The sequence below is a fragment of the Desmodus rotundus genome, chromosome 6 (assembly GCF_022682495.2).
Source record: "Desmodus rotundus isolate HL8 chromosome 6, HLdesRot8A.1, whole genome shotgun sequence".
In the NCBI taxonomy this organism is placed as follows: domain Eukaryota; kingdom Metazoa; phylum Chordata; class Mammalia; order Chiroptera; family Phyllostomidae; genus Desmodus; species Desmodus rotundus.
This window is the reverse complement of record NC_071392.1, coordinates 119,072,826-119,095,094: the sequence shown is the minus strand read 5'-3', so window position 1 is coordinate 119,095,094 and position 22,269 is coordinate 119,072,826. Positions and strand designations below refer to the sequence as shown.

At 37.4% G+C, this 22,269-nt stretch overlaps 1 protein-coding gene across 2 annotated transcripts in view; it reads left to right on the top strand.

The window, feature by feature from the left end:
* GPCPD1 (glycerophosphocholine phosphodiesterase 1) overlaps positions 1-20,557 on the top strand; it is a 55,053-nt gene extending 34,496 nt beyond the window's left edge. The window contains exons 13-21 of one of the 2 annotated variants that reach the window (XR_008427044.2): positions 2,954-3,031; positions 3,739-3,778; positions 5,287-5,348; positions 8,852-8,917; positions 10,252-10,388; positions 10,874-11,009; positions 11,438-11,598; positions 13,968-14,024; positions 17,268-17,404. Coding sequence is in view for 1 of the 2 variants with exons in the window: in XM_053925935.2 (XP_053781910.1) it covers positions 2,954-3,031; positions 3,739-3,778; positions 5,287-5,348; positions 8,852-8,917; positions 10,252-10,388; positions 10,874-11,009; positions 11,438-11,598; positions 17,268-17,457 (870 nt within the window). In the remaining variant the exon portion in view is untranslated. Of the gene's footprint in view, positions 1-2,953; positions 3,032-3,738; positions 3,779-5,286; positions 5,349-8,851; positions 8,918-10,251; positions 10,389-10,873; positions 11,010-11,437; positions 11,599-13,967; positions 14,025-17,267 lie in introns of both variants that reach the window. The other variant, XM_053925935.2, reaches the window with a different exon arrangement.
* The last annotated feature ends 1,712 nt before the right edge of the window (positions 20,558-22,269 follow it).

Sequence of the window (22,269 nt, the reverse complement as noted above, 5' to 3'; positions counted from 1 at the left end):
ATAGATATATAGATGGTTATTAAATAAAGCTGACCAATTCATTTTTTTGGTGAGTTACTGTCAATCCTTGTTTCTCTCAAGTTCCTATAACATTGAGACAGGAAGGTTAATGTCCTAGAGTAGGAGGGTCGCTGTATTGCTGAATTGGCTTTTTGATAGGACCTAACAAGGACATTCTAGGTGGCTTCTTTACAGTGTGCAACTGTCTCTATATTGAGTCAGGAGAAGAAGCTATCAGAGTGTTTGTTTTCTAGGCTGCCTTCTATTTCTGCTTCAAGCTTTTCCTCACAATAGACTAGTATGATTTGGCTAAAGTGGGAAGAGCCACAGTGAAAAATAATTGGAAAAGTGCTTTGGAGCAGATATCTGTTGGAACAGGGCCTCCGTGAAGGGGTTTAGACGTAGGAGCTAGGGAGATATGAAGGACTTTAGAACCAAGAAGAGAAATGTTCAGAACTAAACTTCCAGGTTAATAATTTGATACCTGATAATAAGAGGAATTTAAGAGGACAGAGAGTAGAAGCAAGGGAACAGTAATGTGTAAGGTAAGCCTGAACTGGAATGGAGACAGTGAAAGTGGAGAGGAGGGCATGATAGAAGAGCAAGTCCAGAGGAGATTTGAAAATGCATATAATTTCTTAAAAGTTGTAATTATCGTGCCCTGGCTAGTGTGGCTCAGTTGGTTGGAGTGTTCCCGTAGCTGAAGGTTGTGGGCTTGATTCCCAGTCAGGGCACACACCTGGGTTGTGGGTTTGATTCCCCTCTCCAGGTGCATATGATCCCCAGTTTGGGTACGTGGAATCCCTGGTCTGGGTACTTATGGGAGGCAACTGATTGGTGCTTCTCTCTCAAATCGATGTTTCTATCTCTCCCTTCTTCCCTCTCTCAAAGCAGTGATGAAAATGTGTCTTTGGGTGAGGATTATTTTTAAAAATTGTAATTGTTGTACAAACATAATTGTGATAGTTATATAGTGCCTAAACTTAGTATATAAATTAACCAAGTGTTATGAGGTACTAGGTGTTATTTTCCATGGAGTTCATTTAAATTAAGGCTAAATTGCTAACATGTATAACATGGTACCAGATACTGCATGTTGTATTAGTAGGTGACAAGGCATCTGGCTCTGCCTGCTAGTGGATTCTTATCAGGCATATGGGTTTGAGTTACTATGATGTATAGAGATGGACTCTTCTGTTTCTGTGAAATGGTATTAGGAGAGGGAGGCAAGGAGATGCACCTTTAGATGACAGAAGTAGAAGAAGAAGAGTAGCTGAATGAAAATGGAGCAGGTTGTTCTTGCTGTGGGGAAACATTAGTGCACAGTGAAACAAGAAGGATGGAGAGAAGTGGAAAGGATCTTACTGACCAAGGTGGAGGTTGATGAATCTAGTTTTATTTTCTAAAAATCTATTAGAGTTAAATGAAGAGTATTATTGATACTCCCTTTTCACCAGACTCTATCCTGCTCTTTTTTTCCTTTTTTAAAAATGTGTTTTCTTCTTTGTCTTGCTCTTAAGTTGAAATTGGGTGAGTTATTTGTGGAATGAAAGTAATGAATTGTATGTATTTTTAGTTTTAATTTTTAAGCTGATATTTTTCAATAGTTAATAAGATTATCAAATAAATACAAAGTTTCCTCTCCCCTTGGCTGTACTCCCTTACTCTTAATAGTTTCTTATGTATTCTCCCAGAAAAACTTTTATGTCCATATCATATGTACATGAATGAGTATAAAAGTAATAGATTTTAGCCCTAGCTAGGTGGCTCAGTTGGTTGAAGCATTGTCCTGTACACCAAAAGGTTGTAGGTTTGATTTCTTTTTTTTTTTTAAGATTTTACTTATTTATTTTTAGAGGGGGAAGGGAGGGAGAGAAATATCAATCAATGTGTGGTTGCCTCTCACACTCCCCCTACTGGGGACCAGGCCCGAAACCCAGGCATGTGCTCTGACTGGGAATTGAACCAGCGACCCCTTGCTTTGCAGACTGCACTCAATCCACTGAGCCACACCAGCCAGGGCTAGGTTTGATTTTTGATCGGGGCACATAACCCAGGTTGCAAGTTCAGTCCCCCATTGGGGTGCATACAGGAAACAACCGATCAATGTTTCCTTCTCTTTCTCTCTCCCCCCATCCCCCATTCTCTCTCTCAAATCAATAAAAGCATCTTTGGGGTGAGGATTTTATTTTTTTAAGTAATGGATTTTAGTATACGGGGGTGTGCAAAAGTAGGTTTTCAGTTGTGAGTACACAAAACAGTTTATTCTTGTATTATTGTTTATCATTGTATTTATTTGTATTACCACTATAAACCTACTTTTGCCCACCCCTGTATTTGTTGGATTGATGATTGTTGGTGGAATATCAACTTATTTCATTAAGATAGAGGTGCCTAAACAGTGTAACATTTGATACTGTTTAAAGTCTAATAAAACATATTTGCTCATAGGGAAAATATTTATGATAGAATGCCTGTTAAGTATTACTGCTTATAGCTAAACATATTTTTAGTAATAATTGACTTTTGTGGCTATTTTTAACCAAACTTAAGTTTAAAAGGTTTGGAAAAGGTTAGAAACTTACTGACAGAAATTAGTTCTCATGTAGTAGTTGCCTGCTGATTTCCTAGTCATGTGGCATGGTAGATGGCAGGTAAAATACACACAGGATGACGTGAAATAGAGGAAATCACTGTATTCTGGCTTTGGTTTCAGTTTGTATTCAGTGCCATAGCTTGCTCCCAACTCCTTTTTTCTTCCCGGCACTACCACTTATATTAAAAACAAAAGCTAGAATTGAGAGCTGGGGGGTTGGTGTTAAGTAAGGAAGGGGTCTTCTACATGGGCTCACTGTAGTCACCAAACTGTTCGCATCAGTCAGTAAACTAAGATACTAGGCTTGTCTAGGGTAAACTTGTTAATAATTTGAGGCCCACTTTTCTCTTTATTTAGAAATTTGATGCTGATCCAGTGGAATTATTTGAAATCCCAGTAAAGGAGTTAACATTTGACCAACTCCAGTTGTTAAAGGTAGTAATAATAGCATAAAATGTGAATTATCTTTTAATTTTAAGACTGTACCTGTCTGTATATGATAATACTTTCTTTGCACATGGAGATGATATATTCAACATGCAGAGAACTTATGCTTTGGTTTTCTGTTCTATTAAGAAGAATGGGTTTCTGTTAATTCACCCGTCTTCTGTGTTTTCGTGGACCTCATTGGTTTTTGCATGCCTGAAGGGGCTAGGCTATTGCCTTTGGAGGCCACAGGGGCTAGCCCTTCTCATCCATAATCATAGGTTGCCTCTGGACTGCTTTAGCCATTCTTTATGTAACTCACTATTTTACAATTGGCCTTTTGTGCTGTTGTTGGTTTTATACTTAATGTTACTATCTAAGGTCTTTGTATATTTTGTTTTACCGTGTAATTTTATATGATCCCTCTTTCTGTTCTCATTAGTAGATACCTAAATAAATGGTTGAGTATAAACAGTTTCCTAACTTAAGAATTTTTATATTCTTCTTCCTTACTTGTGTATTTGACTATGATCTTATGTGTATGTATAAACATAAAATATATTCAGTGATTAGTCCTTATTTTTGTTAACTTATTATTCTCCGTTTGATAGTTTAAAATGCTAGCTCTTCAAGTTACAGTTCTTCATAAATTACATGTCTTCATAAGCTAAGGCTTTTTTAATGATTGCATTTTTGTGTGTGTTTTTTTTTTTTAGCTTGCTCATGTGACTGCACTAAAATCTAAGGATCTAAAAGGTACGTACATATATGGAAACACTTTTCATTTCATAATTAGCATACACATGCTGTTTCCTTACCCATTTTAGCACTCTTAGTCATTTTAATGAATATAATACTGGGCTATCCAAATGTAATTTTATAAACATGAAAGCTTTTCATATATTAATCTTTAAATGCATATATATATGTCATATATATGTGACATATATATGTCATAAGACAAATACTATATATATTACATATATATGTGTCATCAGAGAAATACTATATATATGTCATATATAATAACCGTGGTTTTTTACTTTTAGGATTTTTCTTAGCTTGTCTATAATTTTGAACCCTTCAGTCTTTCCAACATTCTTCACATTACAAAGTAGAAAATATATCAATCATAGAATCTTGCTCCATAGCCCAGAGTTTGAATCCAGCTTTATCTGCCCAAGGTCACAATATTTACCAATTGTGACCTTGGGCAGTTTACTCAACTACTCGGTGCCTCAGGTTCCTCAAAGCTTGTCCTTCTTACAAAATCCCTTTGTAATTCTACTTTACTTTCTACTTCAATGGAACTTAATAGCCTGTGCCATTCATTTGGGGCTTAGTGTATCCTTTATTTTTGTATATGTCCTGTCTTTTCAGCTAGAATGTAAACCTCTCAAAGCACTGGAAAGTGTTTTTATTTTTTATTGTTGTTCTATTACAGTCCCAAGGGAAGATGTTTTTATACATTCTCCGAGCCATTTATAGTATTCTGCGTATAGTAAGGTACTCATTAGGTGTTTATCTGCAGCTGTGATAGCAGAATACTTAGGATGACTTTATGAAAAAAATTGTAAAGGGCCTAAAGACTCCAAAGATTATATCCCCAGAGCACAAAAATGACTTACAGGCTTATAGATATTTCAGAACTGTCCATAGTAAAATGAATTTTACCTTTAATTTATTCAACTGGGAAATTTTACGTGATTTTCTTCTAATTTGTATTATGTGGGCTTTTTTTTTTTTAAAGAGCAAAGCTTGGTATTAATTTTTTTTTTCTCTTTTGGGAAAAAAATCTTGTGTGTCTCAAGATCAAATCTGTTTTGGATTAAATGTAATGGTAACCAAATCACATTAGTAGCTATAGATTCCCTTAATTTCTAATTTTTGAGCTGATTTTGATATTTAAAATAGTCTTAGCAAGATAACATAGTTCTTAATTACAATGAGAAGTAATAAATCACTGCTTGTGATGAATTTTTAAAAAGTAATGTTATAATTTTTATAAGAAAAGAATCACTGTTCGGGCTACAAACTATGGTATTTCTATTAAATGTTGCGAACTAGTCTTTAAAACAGATGCTTATGTCAAAAATTAGGGGTTTAATGGTTACAAATAATAAATAAATACAAAAGCCTTCAAACCTATATATGAAAGGATTTCATAATTTTAGCATGTCTTTTTTTGCCTTAAGAATTTAGGGAAAGATCTTAGTGATAAAGTAATATTTTATCTACTGAGCTTTTGTAATTTAAAATTTCAGAATCTGTGGTTGCAGAAGAAAATTCTTTTTCTGAAAATCAGCCTTTTCCTTCTCTTAAGATGGTAAGTTCCTTAGGAAAACTGAAGCAAGCCTATTTCATTAATTTTGTTATGTCTGAATAATTAATTTTGTCTCTTAAATGAGCACCAAAAAGGTTGTGTCAAAGGCAATATTAATAGAAACTTGTCATCACTTATACTTTTTACAGAAGATACAGTCTTACGTGGTGTACTTATGCTACCTTTTTTTAAAAAGAGTAACTCATCTGCCCAAATGAATAAAAAATCTCACCTCAATTGGTCAATTTGATAAGAATAGGAAATTCCTAAATTTCTGTATTATAAGCAGGAAGGAGGAGAGGAGGGCATGGGACAAGTAAAGGGTGGGAGGGAGATTTAATGGTAAGGGATGCGTTTTTAAAATATTTTTAACTGTTCCTTAGCTGTTGGAGAGAATTGAGATTCTCCAAAGAAAATAGTGCCCTGGTTACTGAAAATGAGGCAAAGATTGAAAGCCTTTACTCTGAAAAGTATAACAGAAACAAGCATGAAGATTTAAAAACTAAACACAATTCACGCAGGAATCCATTTGACAGCATCAGGCAAGCCTGCATGGACACCAGACACTCTCCTTAGCCATGGCTGGGTCTGCTTCTTCCTGTGCCGGCTTCATTTCCTAACTTCTGCTCTTCTCCATAGTCTTTTTCTTGGTGGTGCCACCTGTAATACGTTTCTTTGGCAAAAAACAGGTCAATTCAATTTATCACAATTATTTACCCTACAAAAAGGATATTACAAGAGACCTCATAATATGGGCATTGTCTAGTGTCAACAATAAAAATAAAGTTAAAAGATAAAAAATTAATAAAAATAAATAAAATACTGTAGTTTGCCGTGTGTCATGTGCTCCCTTATATAATTCACATCTACGTTTTTGGCCCAGACTTTAAGAAAAAAACCTTGTGTTTTAATTTTTAAATTTAATCTTTTATTTATTTATATTTAGATACTTGTTTTGTATTATAAAGGAATTTTAGAATTTTTTTGTATTATAAGAGAATTTTAAAGGAGTTACACTTTTAACGCATAAGCGTTAAGTAAAAGAATTAAGAACATTTATATAGATATGGAGTTAGTACTACACATGTATAATGTGCATCCTTATTTTCTCTCAAAAATTTGGGCAAAAAACTGTGCATTACACACAGCAAAACACAGTGCATGTTTATCATAAAGTCATGCTAAAGGAGAGTCTGTAGACTGTTGTGTTAAGTGAGAGGAGTAAGGAACTACAGCAATGAGTTGAGTTTTGTAAGAAATAAACAGAACTATGAAAAAAATAAAATAGGCCTTGTCCTAGTGCATTTAAAAAGTGATTTGAATAATTTGTCAGATATTTATGAAGGCCAGCAAAGTAAAGTCATTTTTTTCTAGTCCAAAATTCTAAAATCATTTTTGGTTTTTATAAATTTCATGATTTCTAGACTTGTGATTTTAAAGAATGGACAGTTTTTTAAAAAATTGGTTGTGAAAGATTTGACAACACTTTTTTAACCAAATAAGTTAAACACACACACTCATTTATTCACTCACTGTGCCATCTCTATAATTGCATCACAGAGCAACTTTAAAACTAAAAAAAGGCCAAATATAATCAGTATAAAGGAGCATCTTTCTACAAATTTGATGTTTAGCAATCTCAACACTAATATATAACATTGTCCTTATTTTTCTAATTTTGTGTGAGTCCAGTAAAAATGTGGCAGGTATGTTAAATAAATATGGTTGAAGAGATCAGAGAAGAAGGTAAAAAAGCCCTACACGAAACTGAGTACAAACCCTTTTAGGTCCGTCCTTTTCATGCAGCTTGTTAGTTACAGACCCAGGTCCCCAGAGTCCCACGGAATGTTCTTACTGTTGCATTGTTCTGTTAGTGTGTGTATTTGCTGTTATAAAATCAGATATCATAAAAACCGTAAATGTTAAATGATTTCTAAACTTTTGAAGTAAATTGAAGTTAAAAACAAGCTGTTTCAAATTCACTTTGCCCTGAGCATGCTTATGTATTTGTTTAGCCTTCATGTTTGAAGACTAACCAAGTCAGCTCTTTGTAGGTTAGTAACTAGGCTTCATATTTTCAATTTGATTTGCTAGTTACGCTGCCAAAAGGGTTTTATTGCAAAGTGTTTAGATAACTTAGTTTAAATAAGTTGACACCTTATTATTATTATTATTTGTCCATTTATATACTCATAGCCTTATTTATGAGCCTTGGCACAATCTTTCATTTAGCCGTAACATCTTTTCTGGGAGTTACCAGTATGGTATTGTTATGCATCGTCACCCTCAAAACAACCTAGGAACTGTTACAGGAGAAACTCAGTTCTTGCTGATGCAGTAAAGAATTACAGGCCAGCAAGTCTATTAGTGGGCAAGCGGGGTTTATGAGGGATACGTTCTTGTGGAAGAGAAAGGGCCTTGCTGAGGTGGGTGAGAAAGGCATAGGTTCAGGGCAAAGCAAGGCAAGGGTAGCAAGAGCATCAGGTCTTTTATTCTGAGGACTTATATAGGTGGTGGGATGGGGGTGAGGGAATTACATATTGATTAGTGGGTAAAAGTGGTGCCAGCTTTTCCAGGGGGTGTGTGACTACCCAAAAGTAGGTATGGGGGAGGGGGTCTGCTAGCCCGAATTCTTATCTTGGTCCAGACTACATTTGTTCACCTTGCTGTGACAGGAGGCAGTTACTTGAAGTTGAGGCAGTTACCTAAAGTTATGTATGGGCTCTTTCTGTAAGCATTAGGGACTCCCTCATAAAACAGTGGCCACCCATAGGCAATTAACCACAGCTGTTTATGGGCTGCTTTGGGCACTGTGGTCCCCCTCCACTTCCCCTTCTAGGCCTTTGGGTGAATACACAGTTTCAAAGGCTTGTTTCCCAGATAGTGGAGATACATACAGAATTTCAAGGGCTCTCTCCTCATCCTGTGTTAGCATGGTGTTCCTTGTGATGTTCGGAACACCTGGCAGTATTACTGGACCAGGCTCAAGACTGCTGAGGTAGTGGGTGAGGTATGTCTCCCTCCTCCTCCCTGCATTGGTTTACTATATGTTCTACCTAACAGAACTATGGGTTTTCAACCATATCTCAGTATAGTAGATCGACATACTTGAATGAAATTCAGAAAATGTGATAAATGTCTTCTTAAATCCTTGAGGTCACCTAAATCATTACAGCTCACTTTCAATATCCAGTAGTAATGGTGAAAAGGATTTTAGGTTAGGGATCCGTCTTTGTGGTAGTAGTGATCACTTATCACAGATACTGCTTTAGACTATTACTTTTGCTGTTTAATTTCATTTGACTCTTAATCAACGGGGTGTCAGTTTGAGTATGAGGAAAGATACTGGTTTATGCTGATGGCACAAAACATTTTACCCTCACTAGTGATATGTGTTCTTACAGATTGCTTTTTGTACTAATACTGTTTCCTTCCCCCCCCTTTTATTCTACCATTCATCTCACCAAAAATAAAACAAAATTCACCACCAACAAACAAAACTCTAGGTTTTAGAGTCTTTGCCAGAAGATGTGGGGTTTAACATAGAAATAAAGTGGATCTGCCAACAAAGGGTGAGTATATTCTCTGTGTAACATGTTCTTTCCCTGTCCCCCCGTTTCTTTAAATGCATTTATTCCTGTCACTTTGTTTTAATGGAGTAAGTGAAACTGAAAACGTATTGTGGCTTCTTCCAGTAAGCACAGTGCTTTTAGACCTTTTTAATAAAGTATGTTTTACACTAAGATACTTAAGTGGGTACTTAAAAGTAGTGGTGAATGCATTAAAGTAGAAATTTCCACTTACACGTGTCTCATGTGCACATTTTAGGGGTGGTTTCTAGGCACACTTACAGGGTGAGCGATGAGAGTGCCCTGGACGGAGTTCTATAGCTCTGATTAGTGTTTGGTGTATCCTCCCATCTAAAAACATACTTTAAGTAATCTCCTAAGCAGTTTTTTGTTAAGTAGCTAGTAACAATTAACCAGGAAAAGAAATTTCTGCTCATGTGTTTTAAATCACTCCCAGATTCAGTCATTCTTTTGTTCAGTAGTTATATTGAAAAGCTACTATGTATCACACATTTTCTGGGTATTGGACAAAACAGAATAAAGTCTTGCCTTCCTGGAACTTATATTCTAGTCGAGGAGAACAACTGTTGACTGTATCAGATGGGGAGATGTGTAAAAGGATGGGCTGCATGGTAAGAGGACTAGTTGGGATGGGGGCATTAGAGGTAGTTAATTGAGGTATCATGATTGGGCAAGCAGAACCTGGAATTTGTTTTGGTCAGAATAATCACAACTGCTCTCCAATCATGCCTTCTAAGTAAACCATTTAGGATAAGGTAATTTTAGTTTTCTGAGCTTCTAGATTTGTTTTACTGAATAAATTCATTTTATTTTAATGAATATTCTAATTAAAATATTTAGTATTTGAATGTCAACAGGACTCTTGGCATCTCGGCTGTATTTCAGGGTACTTGATATGCCTAAGAGCCAAAGAATGTGCTAGTAATTCAGAATTACCAGGGGGTTTTTGGTAATGAGTTAGCAAATGAAATGGAGTCTTTTTGTCCCAAAGTTTATGAAAAATATATACAAATATTTTTAAAGTCTTAGTAAGTAGCAGATTTCCAGGGTTTTAGTTTTTCTTTTGTTAACTTATTAAAACTAAAGTCTATTGATGGTATAATTCCTTTGTGTATAAGGGTCCCTATAACCGAATTACAGTAGTTTCACTGTTGCTAAGTAGCCATGTGGTCATCGGCAAGTCACTTCATCTTTTCAGGCCTTTGCTTTTCTCATCCTTAAAATAAGAGTCAGACTAGATGTTCTCAGGATTTTCTCTAGCACTGTGATTCCGGGATATTTAATGGATTGTGTTTGTTTATTTTTTTCCTACATAGGATGGAATGTGGGATGGTAACTTATCAGCATATTTTGACATGAATCTGTTTTTGGATATAATTTTAAAAACTGTGTTAGAAAATTCTGGGAAGAGGAGAATAGTGTTTTCTTCATTTGATGCAGATATTTGCACAATGTGAGTAATAATCATGTTTCTCCCCCCCCCCCATACTATAGCTAGGACTTAGGCTACAAAGATTATGGTTGGAGGTGGGGAAGTGCCCAGACCTCACCCTTGATCCGTCCTCTTAAGTCAAGCTGTGTATACTCTCACTTCCCTTGAGGGCTGCCTGCTGGGATGCCCTCTGCTCCTGTGAACTCCACACCCACTGGGTCCCAATGCCTCACATCCTGTGTTGCATATGACATCTTCCTTTAAATTGTAGCCCTTAAGGGCTTTCTTGTTGCCCACTTCTGAGAATATTTTAGCTCTCGTGTAGTTTAAATTTTTTGGCTGAAAGGCAGTATATATACATGTTAATGGTGGTTATATCTCAGTAATGAGATTATGCTTTGGGGGGTTTGTTTTCTTTATATATTTAGTATTTTCTGAAGTATTAACACAATATATTATAATTATAGTCCCTGATGAAAAGTATTTTTTAAATTGTCCCTTTTTAGGGTTCGGCACAAGCAGAACAAATACCCCATATTATTTTTGACTCAAGGAAAGTCTGATATTTACCCTGAACTCATGGACCTCAGATCTCGAACAACTGCTATTGCAATGAGCTTTGCACAGTTTGAAAATCTACTGGTAAGTTATGTTTGAATTTCTTAATTTTTGTTTTTAGAAAAATGTGTTTTAGAGCAGTAGTAAATAAAGTTTTAAGTTACACTACACATCTGATTGGTTAGTTTTGACCTATGTATAACAAACAGACCTACTTAAAAATGAGGGTGTTGGATCTCAGAATCAAAAACACTAATAGGAACAAAAATACCATACTTTCTTCCAGACCTAGGTTAAGTAATTTTATAGTTTGGTTTTGTAGTTGAGTGGATTTTATGAATTGTCTAAAATGGCTAGAATGTAAGCTTGCTTGATAAAATAAGTTAAGAAAAAATTGTAACATTTTCTTTCCCTGTCCACTCTACTATGGAGAGAACTGATCTAGAGTATGACCATTTAGCATTTGCAGTTACAAAGTTACTTTAATGAGTAACTTATTTTTCTTCCATTAGGGGATAAATGCACATACTGAAGACCTGCTCAGAAACCCATCCTACATTCAAGAGGCAAAAGCTAAGGGACTAGTCATATTCTGCTGGGGTGATGATACCAACGATCCCGAAAACAGGAGGAAACTGAAGGAGTTGGGAGTTAATGGTCTAATTTATGATAGGTACTTGTTTTTCATGAAAAATTTTCATGAACTGTTAAGGAAAAAGTAGCTTTCATCTTATAAAATTATAAAGTTCAACTTAGTAAAAATTGTGCAGTTCAACCTGTGGTTTTCTTAACATTTGTCAGTGGAATTTTTCAAACTTTGGAATACACCACAGTCACTTGGGAAGTTTGTTCAGGTGACTGGGCCCGAAGTCCCCTTAGGCATGGGGGTGGCTGGCTGCCCCAGACGTCTTCTCTGTCTACACCAAGTTTTTTGCTGATCTTATCCAATGCTGTAGCTTTTCATACCTTTATATATTCGTAAATTTTTTATCTCCTACTCAGACCTTTCCCCTGACTGCTAAATTTTTATATCCAGCTCTCAATACATGTTCTTCCTGTAGACTTCCTGATTTCAGTATAAATGACAACTCTGCCTTTCCAGTTTCTCTGGCCAAATCCTTGGAGTACTGCATGACTCTGGTCTTTATCTAATATCCCAAATCCACTCCAACAAAATCTAGTTGATTCTGTCTTTAAATATATCCTGAATCTGTCTACTCACCACGTTTACATTTGTCACTCTCCCTTAAGCTACCTCATTTCTCATGTGAGTAATTAAAAGGAGCCTGCTCACTGACCACTGCCTCTGCCCATACCTCACCTGCTCTGTTCTCAGCACTGCGGCCAGAGGGAGCCTGTTAAAGTCCAAATCAGGCCATGTTACTGCTTAAAATTCTCCCACCATTTTCTGTCAACTAGAGTAAAATTCCAGGTCCTTACCAACCCCCCCCCCCCCCAACCCCTGTCAACATCTCAGTAAAGCCTTTACTGAATATCCTAATTCCGATAACAACCTCTACTCACAGTGCACTTCTAACTTTTCTCCATAGCATTTACTACCATCTGCCATATAATATTTTACTTTCCTCCCCAGCCCCCCCATACTCCCATACAAACATAAGCTCCATAAGGGCAAGAGTCTTTGCCTGTTTTGTTCATTGCTGTATGTATATCCAGAGGTTGGAACAATGTGTGATACAGAGTAGGAGTTAAAATAGTTGTGGAACAAGTATTTCCTTTTTAATAAGCTCCCTGGGTGTCCATGCTGTAAGTCTAAGAGTCACTAATCTGAGAACTGGGAAGGGTTGTTTAGTATAAAGAATGTGGGGTAGGAAGCGTGTCATTTACTCTGCTTGCTAATACTTGAGCAGCATTATGCAAAGAGTAAGTGATGGAATCTTACCAGGCTTCCTTTAAAAAAATACTCCCCTTGGATTTAGTTCATATTACTACTTGTCTTATAAAGTTATGTCACTTTCTTAATAAAACTTTTTTTCTACTATTTTGTTTGAATGAGTCTGGTTTTAAAATTGCAGCCCAGATAATACCTGCCTTTCTTCTTAGCTATAATTTTGCTTTAAGCAACGTGTTTCCTAGCTCCTTTTAATAGACATTTCCAACTAATTAAAGGAAAATTAAAATTTTAAAACAACCATTTTAAGGAAGTCTTGGCTTTAGCAAAATTTTGAAGAATATTTCTTTATTTCGTTGAAGAAAAAGAAATGATTGCAAATATTTTCAGGCAAGAAAATGTGAGGTTATACCGTGACTTGGTAGGGTATACACATTTTAGACAGCCTCTTTGTCTCAAGGGTCTCAGTTGGAGCCAAATACTGGTTGACGTGTAATGGAGAACAGGAAGATGCTCTGTGATACAAAGGGCCCTAAAGAAAATGAGTCCTTCCTGACCTGGGGCCAATGAGAATAATGTTAAATACGAAGTATTGAAGTGGATTTTGGGGTGTGGTGAAGTGTGCTTTGACAGGATTTGCATTTTAGGCGGAGGCTAGAGCACGAATCGGGGCGTGTCTGTGTTGAAGGTGTGGAGGATTTTGAGGAGACACCCAGCACTGGCCCCTGCTAGGGTCTGCTGACAGGGAGGTGGATTGTGTTAGAGTTGCTTCTTACCCTTGAAAGTGTTTTTTTAATTTTAATCAAGTAAGTTGCATATATATGTATATGTAACTGTATATGTGCATATGTGTGTATTTATGTATACATATATGGCTTTAAAATTACATATGTAGTTAAAAAACTTAAGTAGTTCTGTAAGACTTAAAGCTTAAGAATAAAAAATGGCATTCTCTACACATATCCCTTTTTTTGTCTCTAGCTGAGGTTTTGTGCCCTAATTTTAGCTATTCCTTCTAGTACTTAATATGTTTATGCTATAATTTTTTATGATCACATTTAGACATTCTGTAGAAGGTTTTGAATGATTAGTGATACAGAGCCTTTCATTCATTTTACATCAAGGAGAATTGTGATGAGGATGGGTGTTTTAGTTTATCAGAAACTAATTTGTTCTCTTCTTTTACAAAGGCTTTAACACAGTAGATTTCCATTTCATCCTGGTTTTGTGACATATTTTATAAACCGGTACGTTTCATTTGCTGATAGTTGGAATTTTTGCATTTATGATAATGACTGAGATGGTCTTTAATTTGCCTTTCTCCAAGTGGTTTGATTTTGGTGTGGAAATAATACTTGCTTCATAGAGTAAATTGGCCAGTGTCTCCTCTTTTTATAAGAAATTAATATGCCTGCTCAGATAATTTTGAAAAATACTGTACAGACACCCACATCTAAAGGACATTATTGCATTTTGAAGTCCCCTATGTTCCTCTTTCTAACTCTATTCCCTTATCTCCTGCCTTAGATGTACGTGCCTATCAAATTACTATTCTCTTTAAAATTTCTCCTAATTCTATTTCTGTTACTAAATATACCATTGAGTTTTGCATGGCTTTAATCTTTATTTGTACTTTTGTTGCATGTAGCTATAATCTGTTCATCTTCGTGGCTGTATAATATTCATGGTTGTATGTGTCTACTATAATTCATCCTACTGTTGGAGAACATTTTGGTGGTTGCACAGTTTTTGCTATAACAACATTTGCTGTAGATAGTGTTGACCAGGATTCCTAGAATGTACGTGTAAAGTTTCTCTTGGGCTTTCAAACCTTTTTGACCCCAACCCAGTTAGAAATGAATTTACATTGCAACCCAGTACACACACAGACAAATGCATCTACAAGCATTGGGGCCAGGCATAAAATTCCACGTTAGAATCATTTCCTGTAGAATTTTCAAAGTATTTCTCTGCTACGGTAAGAATTCCAGTGTTGCTGTTAAGGAGCATAAACCACATTGATTCCTGTTCCCTCACATGTGCTTTTTTGTTTCCTGTCGGGAAGCTTGTAGAGTCGTCTTTTTGTCACCAGTTTTCAAAAATTCCAGAGATGAGTCTTACAGGTCTGGTTTCTTCACCCATTGTGCTGGGCATTTGGTAGCCTTTTAGCCTATTGATACATGTCCTTGAAAATGTGAAAAATTACATGAATTATTTCTTTGATTTTTGTCCCTTCCATTTTTCTAAGTTTTATTTTTTTCCCTTAGAAATCCTTTTGTTTGCATATTATACACTTGTGGCCCAGACTTCTAATTCTTATCTTTTTTTTTTAATTTTCTATCTTTTTGCTCCATTTTGAAAGATTTCTTCAAATTTCTACCCATTCTGTTGAAGTTTTCACACCTATTGAGTTTTTAATTTCCAAGAACTGTCTTTTCCCCCCCTTAACTCTCTTCTTTCTGTGTCTGTAACATGTTTTCATTTGACACTTTCTCTCTGAACGTATGAAGGACTTCTTGTTTGTTCTTTGGGAATTTTCTTCTCTTTTGATCCCTACCTTCCCTGTTTTCCTCATATGTTTTGAAATCTAAAACACTTGTTGGAAGTTTGGAGTTTATTAACTTGGATTTCACTGTGTGATCTGGGTGGCCTGTTGGGTCATACCCCTGACGTCACTAGATTTCGAACTTTACTTTTTGGCTGATCAGATTGCTCATAGAAGAATCTACATAAACTGCTTGCAGGGGTGTCCAACCTTTTGGTGTCTCTGCACAACACTGGAAGAAGAGTTGTCTTGGGCTACACATTAAATACATTGTGACACGTAATGACAAATCTCATGATGTTTTAAGTAAATTTATGATTTTGTGTTGGGCCACATTCACAGCCGTCCTGGGCTGCATGCGGCCCGCAGGCCATGGTTGGATACCCCGATCCAGGTCTGGCTGCCAGGGTTCTTGGAGCCAAGTGAGGGGAGAGAGCTGGGGAAGGGAGAGCTTGTATCTGTGTGTAGCATTTGTTACATGTTTGTACCGTCTCCAATTACCCTGGTGCTGGTGGAGGTTCTGTAAAATGTCCAAACCCTCACCTGGTCTTGTCCTCCATTTGAAGAGATTTCCTGTTTAATTCTTGAGATAACCTTAATGGGGTGGTGGGCAGCCTCCAGGACAGGGAGTTAGGAGGAAGGGAGTTAACTTACTGCTGCTCAAAGCCTTCACCTGCCAGCCCTGTTTCAGCCCCTTTCCCTTTCGCTCCCAGTTCTGGAGGAATCTGGTGCTGCTGTTAACTCAGCACCAAACTTATTTTTATTTTTTAACTTTTCATTTTTTCCACTTCTGGCTTGTGATTTGGCCTTTTCTATTCTGCTAACTGAAACATTGTACTTATCTGTCTATTTTCCAGCTTCCAAAAGTTTGTTTCTGTGTCTGGTTTTTCCCGTACGCATGGGTTTTTTTTTGTTAAAGATTTTATTTACCTTTTTTTTTTTTTTTTTTTAGAGAGAGGGGAAGGGAGGGAGGAAGAGAGGGAGAGAAATATTGGTGTGCGAGAGAAATGATGATTGGTTGCCTATCACACGCCTCCTCCTGGGGACCTGGCCTGCAACCCAGGCATGTGCCCTGACCGGGAATCAACTGGTGACCCTGGTGACCTTTTGGGTTGTGGGAAGATGCCCAACCCACAAAGCCACACCAATCAGGGCAAATGTGTGTGTGTGTGTGTGTGTATCCCTTTGCTTTATTTTTAACAGGATATGGGGGAAAGTGAAGTTAGATACTTCTGTTCAGTCTGATACCATGACCCAAAGGTCATTTTTCATTCTTGTATATATGTCTCTAATTAACAGATGTCTTTGTTTTATAATAGTCAAATATTTAATACAGTCAGTACATATTTTAATCTTGTTAATGAAATGTTTCCCCACTGTGACGTCATAAAGCTGCTCTTGTAGCGCCTCATACAAGTTGCCTGGCTTTCACGTTTCGGCATAAAAGGTCATCTTCTCTCTGATGATGTGCAGTGACAGTGCTGCCATTGTTACATGGGGCTTTTTCTGTGCTTTTGACTCTGGGCACATCTGCCACCACTGCACAGCGTCAGCATAGTTCTCACACGGGTGAGAAGTTCTCATCTTGGCCTTTGTGCTTTGAAGACAGAACTGGGTATTAATTCCAACTCTGCCTCTAAATGGCTTCCTGTTTGTAAAATAGGACATTGCTAATTGATTGACTTGGAGAGAAGGTATTTGAAACATTGTGAGTAAACTACAGGTGTCATTTTCTGTTTTAGTTGCTTTCTAATCAGCTCTTTGCATCAGGGAACAAGACTGGGAGAAAAATATTTTTATATAGCACCAATACTTACATCTTAAAAAAATAGGTGGATGTTCTAGGCATTCAGTAAACAAATTCTTCTAAGAGGTTAAGTCAGACTGGTCTGAATAAGCCATAAAATTACCCTATTTTATATGTTTTGTGTTTGTTTCATCATAGGATATATGATTGGATGCCTGAACAGCCAAATATATTCCAAGTGGAGCAGTTGGAACGCCTGAAGCAAGAATTGCCAGAGCTTAAGAGCTGTTTGTGTCCCACTGCTAGCCGCTTTGTTCCCGCATCTTTGTGTGGGGAGCCTGGTATCCACGTGGGTGCCAACAGCATTGATAATGTGGACAGTGCTTAGTTTTTATTGGACAGAGGCCATACGGGGCATGCACCGCTGTTCTGGGTATTCACTTTTCATCGAGCATTGTCTTTCTATGCCTTTTAGGTTTCTCAGTCCAATGAAGCAATAATGAAGTATTCTACTGTTTCACTACAGTTCTTGCTAGAATTTCAAGTATGCTATTTAAATCTTTTGGCCAGGTATAATTACCAGTCAGCCTCTTTACAATGAGAAAATTTATTGGTTGATAAATATTTTAAACTAAATATGTATATGGATAACATTAAACGTCCATTAAAAGCATAGCACTTTGAAATTAACTGTATAAATATCTCATATTTACTCTTCTTAGAGTTTTCATTCAATCAGGTCTGAAATATTTAGCACTGGAGGAACATGACTATGCATAATTATACCTGACCATAGAAAAGATGAGTACCTCAAATGCATGCATTTGCACTGGTGATTCCAACTGCACAAATCTTTGTGCCATCTGTGTATATATGTATTTTTTACATGGATTGACATGCACATAGACCATTTTCATTTAGTATGAACCCGAGGCTGCTGCCGTTTTCCCATTTAACCAACCCAATGCCTGTGTAAAAAGCCTGGAGGTGATCCTTGAAAACTTGTTTCAAAGTTGTTTTGCATAAATGTTAAAATTTCAAAATGCTGCAGGGTAATTTAATGTATAAAATATTAGAAGTATGTATTGCATACTTAGTAGAATAGATCATTATGTATAAATTCTATTGAATGCATGCTTCAGGTTTTAAGCATGAGATTGTATGCGTTTACTCGAGGTCCTTGCATCTGTGGTGCTAGGTGAGTGTGAGAAGGTGTCAAGGACTGAAAATATTTTGTTGCCTAACAAGAAAAAAAAAGCCTGTTTGTAGGCATTTTAAGTCTCCCACTACCTATTACACACCATTGCTTTATGGTTTTGTTGTGTGTGTGTGTGTGTGTGTGTGTTGTATAGTAGTTTGATCTCCATGCAGAAAAATAAATGTCCTGAATTCTCATATTGGTATTCTTTATTGGTTAATGTATATCATGCACGTAATTTATTTACAAATGTAGAAGATCTGACTGTATACACGTTCTGAGGGTTATGCTAAGATTTCTTTCATTAGAAGCAGGTTGTTTGGCATAACTGTAATTTAAGAATGAATGTTAAATAAAATGCACAGATTTAGTGTCTTCATGATAAAATGAAATTGCAGGAAGGTGTTACTTTTGTAGAATTGGTTCTATAATATTATGAGAAATTGGAATTTACCGTCTATCCTAAAGGGATGGCTTATTTCCATCTACCTTTCACTGTATGTTCTTCATTAGACAGTTTATTCATGTATTGACATTTTGGTAGTAGCTGAGAACCTAAGACTTGGAAGTAACACATTGTATCTTTATTTTTTTAAGCCAAGCAATGCAATTTTGTTCAGATCTTGATTGTGGGAAGATAGGCTTTGAAGATCTATGGTATTGTGTTTGTAACACTGATATTTAGTCAAAAATAGATTTGGAAATGGACTATTCTGCCAGGGTTATTTTTTTTTTTCTTCATTGAATGAGATTTTCCAACACTTTTGTACATTAGGTATTTGTAGAAAACTCCTGAAAAAGAATTAGTTTTCTTCATCTGCTGATCTGTGCAATACAATTACATTACCTTATGGTAACTTGATTAGCCAAATGTATGCACTTCTAGTTCTGTTTGTTGGCCCCTCTCTATGCCTGTGAAGTTCCAGCTCCATTTTGAAAACTTGCAGATGATAAAGGGAAAGAAGGGTGAAAGAGGAGGAAAGGAGGTGGTGGGTGTGGGTTTCCTGAACAGTGTCATATGCTGAGAAGAGCCTACAGCCTCCCTGCTCACTTTCCTGTCTCTTCCTGACCTTATAAACCAGGTTTAGTAGAGGATTAAAGCAAGCAGTATCTCCCCATTGTATAGGACTAAGTCCAGGCTTCCAGAGCACTTGTTTTTGCCTTCACACTCTGCTCCAGCCACACTGTACCCGTGCTAGACCCTGACCATGTCGTGCTCCCTGTCTGTAGCCACATGCCCTCTGCACTTCCTTCTTGCCAAATTCATTTCTCCTTGAGCCATTGGCCTCTCTCCCTCAAGCCTTTGCAAAACTCCTTCAGAAGGGACAAATCCATCTTTTGACTCCACAGAGGGCCATACCTTGATCATGCTGTGCATCACAGTGTGTCTAGGTGGGCATAGCTGACTTTGCCTCACCTGCCAGGATGTGGACCCTTCAAGGGCAGAGACCTCGTCCTACTCTTTCACTTTCACAGTAAATGAAACTTAGTAGAAAATGTATGTTGGAATTATCGTGATGATATACTTTATATCAAATGTCCTTTTGAATTAAGAGAGTTAGTTATGTTTACTAAGAATGTAAACTTTGAATTCGTTTACATTTGGACAATTGGAACAATTTATTGATGTCAGAGGTATAATGTGATTTTCTGGAAATTGAGTGAAATGTTTGATAAAATGCCGCCATTCTTTGTATTTCCTCCTCTCTGGAATTATGTACTGTAACCGACTGGGTGTAAGTGTGAGGAATACAGCTCATGTCTGTGTCGGTAGTGCCTGAGGGCTGCCACCGCTGCCCCTTTACCTCACTCCCGTTATTCCCATGATGCTCGTCTTCTCCCCTCCAAACCCCACGCTTACACCTACCTCAGCCCCGCTGTCCTTGTCTGCAATGCCTTCTCTCTCTTCTTTCGGTGTCCAGCTCAGGTGCCACCTACACCACCAAACCTTCCTCAGCTTCTAATCAGAATCATGATGCAAACAAATGCAGACAACCTCGAAATCTCACTACTTCATTTTGCAGCTGAGGTAATAAACCCAGAGATGTTAACTGGCCGTGTTGGGACTGGGTTTTGTGACGACGCTGTGTTCTTAAACTGCGCTGCCTTCTGAATTCTTGTGGCATTTGTTAGCATATGCTTCCTTATAGAGCAACTTACTATGTGCCTGTTCCATTTCCCTAGTAAGATTGTAAGCCCTGTAAGGGCAGGGACTTCTCTGCATTTCTGGCACTGCTGCAGTGTTCTATACTTAGTTATGCACTAGATAAATAAATGGTGGTGGTAACGATCCTAGTTTCTTAATTCAGATTGTTTGATAGTGTACATACAATTTTGGGTGGCATGCCAGGCCATATTGTCTGGAGTGTGTATGTGCTAATGTGTGCTTGTGTGTGTTTATGTGTTTTTGCACGTTTACATGTGGAGTTTTCACTCTGCTGTGGTTGGTTGAGGTCCCATATTTGATGGGTTACTATACACCAATTTTCTACTTCATGTTGAGTGAGGGCAACTATGGAAATAAGGCACAGCTTCCCCCCCAGGCCTGGCTGACCCTCAAGGAGACAGTACACCTCAACCCTACAGCTGGTGGCCTGGCAGTGGAGAAAGTGCTGCCTTGGGTAGGACTTGTGTGACCTGTGGGGCACCTGCCGCATTAGTTCTGATGGATGCCCTGTGTGCCTTGGTGCTTTCTCTTCACAGCCAGATTGCATTCTGACTTTCCCATTTTTCCGGGTTTGGTACTCAAGGTTGACAGTGGAGTGAGTCCTGCTAATTTGAATAGAACTGATTTACCCTTGCAGTTGAGGTTTGATCATGTACTTTTGGTGTAGAAAACAAAGTATATTAGAAATACCACATTATTTGGGGGTTCATGAGTGGAAATTGATTCAAGTATAAACTCGCAGGTGGGTTTATACAGTTTGAGAAGTAGATTTAAGTGTTTAAAATGCAAGAGCATATGATGAAGACCATGGGAATGTGTTGGAGGTGAGGAGAGATCCTGGGCTGGAACTTCATGAACCTCTCAAGTTCTCACAGAGTCGGGTAGAGGTCAGAGATGTTGTGAAGCTATTTTGGGATCTGGCCTTTGTCACCTTAGAGGCCAGGGTGGCATTTGAGGGAAAGTGAAGCCATCCCAACAATGAGGATATTTGAATGTCAGAGGCTTTGCATTCTTTTAAGAGGTAAAAGTACATTAATGATTTTAAAGGAAAATGACATTAAAATAAAGATGTATTTTAAGCCCTGGCTGGCATAGTTCAGTGGATTGAGCACAGGCCTGTGAGTCAGAGGGTTGCTGGTTCGATTCCCAGTCTAGGGCACATGCCTCGGTTGCTGGCCAGGTCCCCACTGGAGAGGCACATGAGAGGCAACCACACATTGATGCTTCTATCCCTCTCTGTCTCCTTTCCTTCCCCTCTAAAAATAAATAAAATAAAGAAAAAAATTTTAAAAATAGTGAAGCAAGTATTAGTACAGGAATAAAAGTACAGAAGTTAAATTATCTAATCCTCTACCAAATTGATCCAAACATACCTCTGCCTTTTTCCTTAGAAAACAAATGTGGGTGGAATGGGTAAACTTCTGAAATGTACTTGGAAATACAAACTACATAATTTCACAGGAAGAAAACTGAAAGCCTAGTAAAAGTTCTGTGGAATCGCATGGTTTTAAATGTATCTCTGTAGCCCAGACCACTCCTCAAGCTCCAGATGCACACATCCAGCTGTCGGTCCATCTCCACTTACAGGTGTAATGGGTGTCTCACATTTAATGGACCTCGACTAAGCTCATCCTCCATCCACTGTTCCCACCCCACCTCCTCCAGTGTCCTATGGCTCAGTAACAGTATCTAGGAGTTGTCCATGATTTTCTCTTACCGAAAACTTGTATTTAGTGGAACTTTATATCATGATATGTGATAGGTCAATTGTGCATTTGTTCTTTCAATTGAAAACATTTTTTTCCACATTTTTTTTTTTTGTTTAATAATGTAAG